We start from the raw sequence: 7,500 nt of genomic DNA on the forward strand, positions 1-7,500 counted from the left end.
TCAGATGGATTTGAACTAACGGACGGAGGGCCACCCATGCCACCATACATAGTTTGTGGTGTGTTGGGATATGAATCCATGGGATCGCCTGACCATCTGAAAAATCAAATACTTATGAACCAGTACTTGCAGTTAGTCACAACCTTCAGATGGTTAACCTGTAGCAAATATATGATTATAAAGAAATGAGCATTATATCAACAGGCACTGATACATACGATTTAGACAACCAAAAATCCATACACCCCATGTCAATTCACGAACATAGTCAACAGTAAGTACAAATCTTTATGATATATCTTTCTATTCTAGGTTTTTGGTATATGGAGAGAGAGAAAAAAGACTTGAAAACAACATATATGCTTCAGTCAAATCAACATGTATATTATAGAAAAATACAAAAAAAATTTAGTAACACAAATATCTATTAAAAATGAAATTTTCACCTGAATGGCATAAAAACTGTGTGTGCTACGTCAGGGTTTTCATAGTCTCAAATAAACTAATAGGCAAGAATCTATAGAAGTTGTCTCAAAAGTAACTTCAGTGACAAAATCATTAGTATCCTTAGCATGTTAATCTCTCCCTTGTTTCATATCTATATACTTGTATATTCTAAAATATTTCTATATCAGCAAAATGTTTTTCTTTTCTTTTCTTTTCTTTTCTTGAGGAGAGGTATAATGCATAATAATTTATAATCCTATAGCACGTATGTGTGTGTGTGGGGGGGAGGGGTGGTGTCACCACATAGTAAGACCTAGCCGAGACATTCCAAGTGGTAAACCTGGATATAAAAATCTATAAACTTACCACACATATGAAAATGTTAAATACCTTACTTTTTTATGCCAAAGCATGCTTATCTACAAATGATGTATTGCAACTTACAATTACTATATTTCCACACAATGTGCTGGCACGGTATGACATACATGCCATTTCCATGATATTTTAGATTTGTGATTGCGTTTACACATAGATGATTCTATAAGGACTTACTAGTCCTATTCATGGCATCAGTAAACTCTTTTCCTTGATTTTTAAAAATGTTATTCTTTTCTATCAGTATTTCAATAATAAGTAAATAATCATGATGCAAATAATAATAGTATCAATACTAAAATCATAAAAAATCCCAAATTTTCAAGAAACAGAGAAACTGTGAGGTCACATAGTACTACTGACTAACTCCAAGTGGCACTTGTTATGCCACCCGTGCGACAAAACTCACGATGAACAGCACATATACCACATAAAAATAACTAATGAAACCTTAACTGTTTGCAGGCTTGGCAGAACTAAAATCACCTGTGAGTATGAATAAAGAGACAAAAGTAAAAAGGGCATTAAGACTTCTCAGTAACAAAGCTCAATCACTCTGAACACTGTTTCTATCAATCCCTTCTTATTCAAACCTGTAAACAATGAGATCCAAAAAGGGGAGATCCTGATTCATAAAGAAACCAAAGGATCCTGCCATTCCAATACTTTTAATGGATGAGACAGACTTCAAAAAGCTCAACTAGAAGGATTCCTAGACCAACAATCCCTCCATGCCAGTGTACCAACTTAACCCAATCTTGTTGGGAGCTCCTAGTGCCACACAGCACAAGGTATCATAGTGCACAGCCAATCAGCTGCTCAAGAAAAAAAATCAGGAGCATGGGAAACACAGAATTACCCTGCAGTTTGCTGCAGCCTACTTTAGAGGAGCTGGTTCTCAAGTAAGTGGACAATGTTTAGTCTATACAAATTTGAGCAACCTACACCACATATCATATGAAAACATTATCCTGGTAATTTGGGTATGACATGATAGATCATCATCCAGCACTTTCTGCCATGATTGGGGTTAGAGCAGGTGATTACTTTGGATGATCTCAGATCTTGCACACAAACAGGGTCTGGCAAAGGCAAATGCTGTCATGATGCCTATGGGTTTGCCATTGTCACTGTATCATTGCAATTAGTATAAGTAAATTTACAACATCTTGTCATAAAATGAAAGGCTTTATTTGTTACAACAACAAAAATCAAATTACTGGATTACTTGTTTGTGAAGAGGAAAAAATAGTAAATTACATAAAGCCCTCCAAAATATAGTTAACATATCAAGCTACTACTCTTACCACAAAGTAAAACATAACTGCAAAACGTTGCATACAAAATCCACTGAACTGCAAAATTATCTCCTATTCACACCTATGCAAAAAAATTAAACAAGTTTGAACTATAACCAATACTGGAGAAATGTGGGTTTATAGTTGAAGAGTGTAACCAACAAAATATGGAGCCTATTGCATCAAATGGATTTACATTCTCTTTGGCCTTCTATACTTACATACCTAGATATATTGTATTCTAAGTGAGTACTGATCATGTACCCATGCTAAAAAAATACATTTCCCTGGTAAGTGCATGATACTATCTTTGACCCACTAACAACGGGTGTCCTACATATGAGACACTGTATTGGGGCTCGTGCACCGACGCAGCAGCGGGCCCCGACAGTGCGCGGGCAGAGTCCAGGCCAGCCCTGCACGCTTATTTTGTAGCTGTCCAGAATCTTTTATTTTCGGATTCAGAATATACCAGTTTAATGGGTTAAAACCTATATTGTTGGGAATTTGACCATTGTCATATTGTGAAAAGGTTTAATTTGTTGGACTGTAATTGGTGAATGCATATTCAGATATAGTATTCCCTAGTAACAAATACAAGATTAACCTTTCAGCCTTGCTGTAATTTTCATGAAAAACTCTAAAGGTTTTCATTAGCTATATCTTGACCGTGTGTGAAGATATATAGATTTTTTCCCTTAGACTTTCACTGCACGGACATTTCAATAAATGAACAAGTGGTAGTACAACTGCCATGGCTTTTATAACTTTAGATTTGACCAGCATCAACTAAATAATAACATTATTTCATTGTAGGAAGTAATTGCTAACTGTACATGATTAAAACCAAAATATACTTGTAAATCATGAAAAGACTGAACTCTCATCTATGGATTTTCAAACTACCGACCTCTGAGCCTCCTTCGCTATTTCAATAAAAATTTCTAAAAGAATCTAGAAATGCATCGTATATTAAGCTTTTTACGAAACAAATTACCTGGAATAATAATAATAACATAAGAAGAAGAAAAAATTGGTAAATCTAAAAACCATACACCCTGTCATATTTCTTCCCCTATACTTCTGAGGCTAGATGTCAACATAAGAACTGGTTCTAATAGCAGCACCTGACATCTTACAAAATAAGAACTAGAAATAATGGCTAAAAGTGCAACAGAAATACAACTATGACACATGCATTCTAATCCATAAAATTATACAGGGAATTTACCCACATTGGCTATTACCTATACGGACAACAGGTAACACAACGGGTGTCCAAACAAGGCAAAACAACTGCCTATATATCAAGAGATCAAATACAGAAACTGGGGCAAGAAATATGCTAATCCGAGAACTGGTGACTTAGAACCAATTACCCGAAAATGCAAGAAATATTTCCAACCAAAAGACATTTAAAACAAAAGTGAAAGAACATCTACTGAAATATTAATGACATCGGGCGCATAAACATCAAGCCCAGCACGAAATTTCAATCACATATGGTATTACTGTTAAGTGTAATTTTGTTCCACAAGCATTGTATAATATCTATGTTCATAGCACCCTATTGCATTGTGTAAACACTTTATATGTAAAGAGAATACCTAGTGTAATTATTGGAATAAAGTATTTGAATTTGAATTTGAATTGAAATAAAAATAAGAACTTGACAAATAGCAAATTTCAAATAAAATGCACTCATTGGAGCACAAACTTCATTAATAACCAGAATATACATGCCACCAGTTACAATGTATTAAAATCAATCATCAAATTTTGAAAGGAAACTTACAGCTAGTAACAAAACCACTTTCTATCAGTGTCTACAAAAGTGAAAAATTCCATCAATTACCACTTTCCTGTAATCCTACCAAACAGCCTTTTAATATTAGCAAAAACATCAACTACCTTAGACCAAATAAAAGGTGCTGATCTATTTATATACATTTCTGATACAACAGAAAACTCAATATACAAAACCAACGATAAATTCAAACTTCTTCATCCCCCCAAAAAAGACGAGAATAAACTAAATAAGTTGAACACTACCCAACAAGCCTGGTATAAATATAAGCCTAAATATCCCCCAACCACCCAAACAAAACTAACAAACCAAAAACAAATATCACAGGAGAAGGACAGGGATAATAAGGCAAAAAGCATCACAGCAGTTTCTTTCTTCTACCAAAGCTTACCCTGGTACATGGGTCTTTAGTTGTGGCTTTACATAACCATTATTAGTAGTGGGCTGTTGCTCTCCAAGGGGTGTGTAGTACTTTCCAAAGGCTTGATCCTTAGGCACATTCGGATATAGGTAAAGGAGGTAATTTAAGTCAGCGATCACATCAGCTAGAGGACGGATGGCGAAGGCTTTACTGGTGAATGGCTGCAGCATGAAAACATCACGCTGACAGGCTGTAACATAAAAGTTTCCTCACTTAAGGAGTCTACTACAACAAAGAGATGGAGAGATGGAGAGATGGAGAGAGAGAGAGAGAGAGAGAGAGAGAGAGAGAGAGAGAGAGAGAGAGAGAGAGAGAGAGAGAGAGAGAGAGAGAGAGAGAGAGAGAGAGACAGAGAGAGAGAGACAGAGAGAGAGAGATAGAGAGAGGGAGAGAGACAGAGAGAGAGAGGGAGAGAGAGAGAGAGAGAGAGAGAGAGAGAGAGAGAGAGAGAGAGAGAGAGAGAGAGAGAGAGAGAGAGAGAGAGAGAGAGACACAGAGAGAGAGACAGAGAGATGAGAGAGAGAGAGAGAGAGAGAGAGAGAGAGAGAGAGAGAGAGAGAGAGAGAGAGAGAGAGAGAGAGAGAGAGAGAGAGAGAGAGAGAGAGAGAGAAAGCGAGAGAGGGTGGGGAGAGTAGAGAGTAAGAGGAGGGATGCAGAGGGAGGGAGAGAGAGGGAGGGAGAGAGGGAGGGAGGGAGGGAGGGAGGGAGGGAGAGAGAGGGAGGGAGGGAGGGAGGGAGGGAGGGAGGGAGGGAGGGAGGGAGGGAGGGAGAGAGAGAGAGAGAGAGAGAGAGAGAGAGAGAGAGAGAGAGAGAGAGAGAGAGAGAGAGAGAGAGAGAGAGAGAGAGAGAGAGAGAGAGAGAGAGAAAAAGAAAATGAGCAATCATAATGATGAGAAAATTCAAGAGACTATAATGTGTAAAATAATACTATGAATTAATTAATCAACTGATCCAATTAATAAATCAGGAATAAAGTAAAAAATATTAGTGGTCTTAAATATCACAAATCATAAGACCATGACAGGCATTAAAAAAATGATGGTGGTAACCAGTAACATAAAAAAGTATCTTCAAGCTATCTATATGGCTGAATGAAAAATAAATAAATATAAATAAATAAAAAATAATAACCACAATAAATGAAGTTTAGATCATAATTCCACCTAACCTTTAGTTGTATCTTCATACATCCAGGCAATTGTCACCCCTCCCAATTCAGAGTCGGAGAAACGGAGCAAGAAAGTGCCTGACTTGGAATTCTTAAGCATTTCTTCTGCCTGGCGTCGACCCACGAAACCCATGATGGAGCCATCGTTCCACTGCTGGCGCAGGTGTTCTCTTGTGACCTAGAGAAACAGATGAAAAGAAAAGAAAAGATAAGGAATACTATTTGTGATACCACATCTGTACAATCATTCTAAGAAATATTTATTTTTGAAAAAGATAGACATGAAATATATTCAAAAGAAGAAATTCCAGTTCTAGTTTCTCTTCTAGTTCTTTTATCTTGAACCCATATTAGTTCAGTGTCAGATAATTTGATAGGTTATGCTATAAACCTTAACAGAAATTGGGGAAAAGTAATATTACATATCTAATCTTATAACACCACTTGTTTCTACAGTTTTCAAACAAGATCACTTGCTGATTTCTTCAACAAAGCATGCAAACAGGCAATACCCCTATCCAAAAAGTATTCTACATTAGTCATACCTTCATCACTGCAAAGAACCACTCCCAAAATGTGAAGTTTCGCTCAGACAGGGGCTCCTTGCAGAACTGGGACCATGAGAGCATCATGTTTGTAAAATCTTGGACTTGTGGATTCCTATGAACGTGAAAAAAGTAACAGATATCATGCTTTAATTCCAGACCTCATATTATCTAATAATTCTGGTAAGAACACAGTAACCTACTCTCTGAGACACACACACACACACACACACACACACACACACACACACACACACACACACACACACACACACACACACACACACACACACGCACACGCACACGCACACGCACACGCACACGCACCTACACACACCTGCACACATACGCACATGCTCACACAAACGCACAAACGCACACACGCACGCACGCACGCATGCACGCACGCACACACATGTGCACACACACACACACACACACACACAGAGTAAAATACTAGATTCAATACCTAAAGGCTTTTCCAGCCAAGAATTTCAGGTTGTCTTCTGTTAGTCCCCTTCCAGTGGCAGCTTTGAATTTGGTGTCTAGCATGTCTGCAATCTGTGGCCATGGTACCTGGTTGTTACAAGTAGAAGAACATTAATTCATGATATCAAGCAATTCTCCCATGGAAATCTCATATCCATAAGCACATTATGCTTTGATTTAGAAAGAAAGAAAGAAAGAAAAAAAAAATAGTTTCTACTTTGCTTTACACAGATCTCAAGAGTATGTAATTTTATCCATAATGATATAAATGAGGTAGAGCATATAATAACCTTTTCCGGGACAGTAAATGGAATACGGCCTTGTTCTGCAAAGGCATTATCCCATGACACTGTCGCCCAAGCATGAGGCTCCTGATTGCCATGGACAATGACTACAACTGGCAAAGACAGAGTCCACACCTGAGGGATAAAATTCACAATGGCAGGATTAATAAAAACATGATATTACAAGAAAAGGCATGAATTATTCGTCTTTCTTACTTCAGCTACTACAGATATCTATTTAACAACAAAACTCTTTATTTCCCATCCCTTAGGTATACAAAAAAAAAATTAGCATAATCAATGCATACCCACTAATACACAAATCATGTCAATAAACATATATGCATAAACATATCAATAGAAACAATACTTACTTGGAAAACAAGTTCTCCGCCTCCTACACTGAACTGTGACTGGAAAAGCAGGGAGAATTTCTCATCCATCACTGACTCTGTGCCCTTTTTCTCAGCTCGCTTGATCTTCCTCAGCTGCATATTACGGAAACTAACTGAAAGCTGCCTTGAAGTCTGCAAAACAAGTGGGAAAAAATATAACATGTGACTGCCATGAACCAACCGGATCCAAGGGATTAACTAATCCACTCATAGACATGCAGCTTTTACCTACCTGGTTATACTCCATAGTTCCAGTGTTGTTCAGGAT

At 37.4% G+C, this 7,500-nt stretch overlaps 1 protein-coding gene across 6 annotated transcripts in view; it reads right to left on the reverse strand.

Annotated features, from left to right (window-relative positions):
• The window catches only part of Stat92E (Signal transducer and transcription activator Stat92E), a 67,189-nt gene that overhangs the window by 33,415 nt on the left and 26,274 nt on the right, over positions 1-7,500 (reverse strand). For all 6 annotated transcript variants that reach the window (XM_070140173.1, XM_027383199.2, XM_070140172.1 and 3 more), the window contains 8 exons: positions 7,465-7,500; positions 7,212-7,364; positions 6,844-6,972; positions 6,534-6,640; positions 6,065-6,179; positions 5,520-5,697; positions 4,322-4,541; positions 1-96 (listed from right to left, as the gene is read on the reverse strand). The exon at positions 1-96 is cut by the window's left edge and continues 12 nt beyond it; the exon at positions 7,465-7,500 is cut by the window's right edge and continues 199 nt beyond it. In XM_070140173.1, coding sequence (XP_069996274.1) covers positions 1-96; positions 4,322-4,541; positions 5,520-5,697; positions 6,065-6,179; positions 6,534-6,640; positions 6,844-6,972; positions 7,212-7,364; positions 7,465-7,500 — 1,034 coding nt within the window. The remainder of the gene's footprint in view (positions 97-4,321; positions 4,542-5,519; positions 5,698-6,064; positions 6,180-6,533; positions 6,641-6,843; positions 6,973-7,211; positions 7,365-7,464) is intronic.

The sequence above is a fragment of the Penaeus vannamei genome, chromosome 26 (genome assembly GCF_042767895.1).
Source record: "Penaeus vannamei isolate JL-2024 chromosome 26, ASM4276789v1, whole genome shotgun sequence".
In the NCBI taxonomy this organism is placed as follows: Eukaryota; Metazoa; Arthropoda; class Malacostraca; order Decapoda; family Penaeidae; genus Penaeus; species Penaeus vannamei.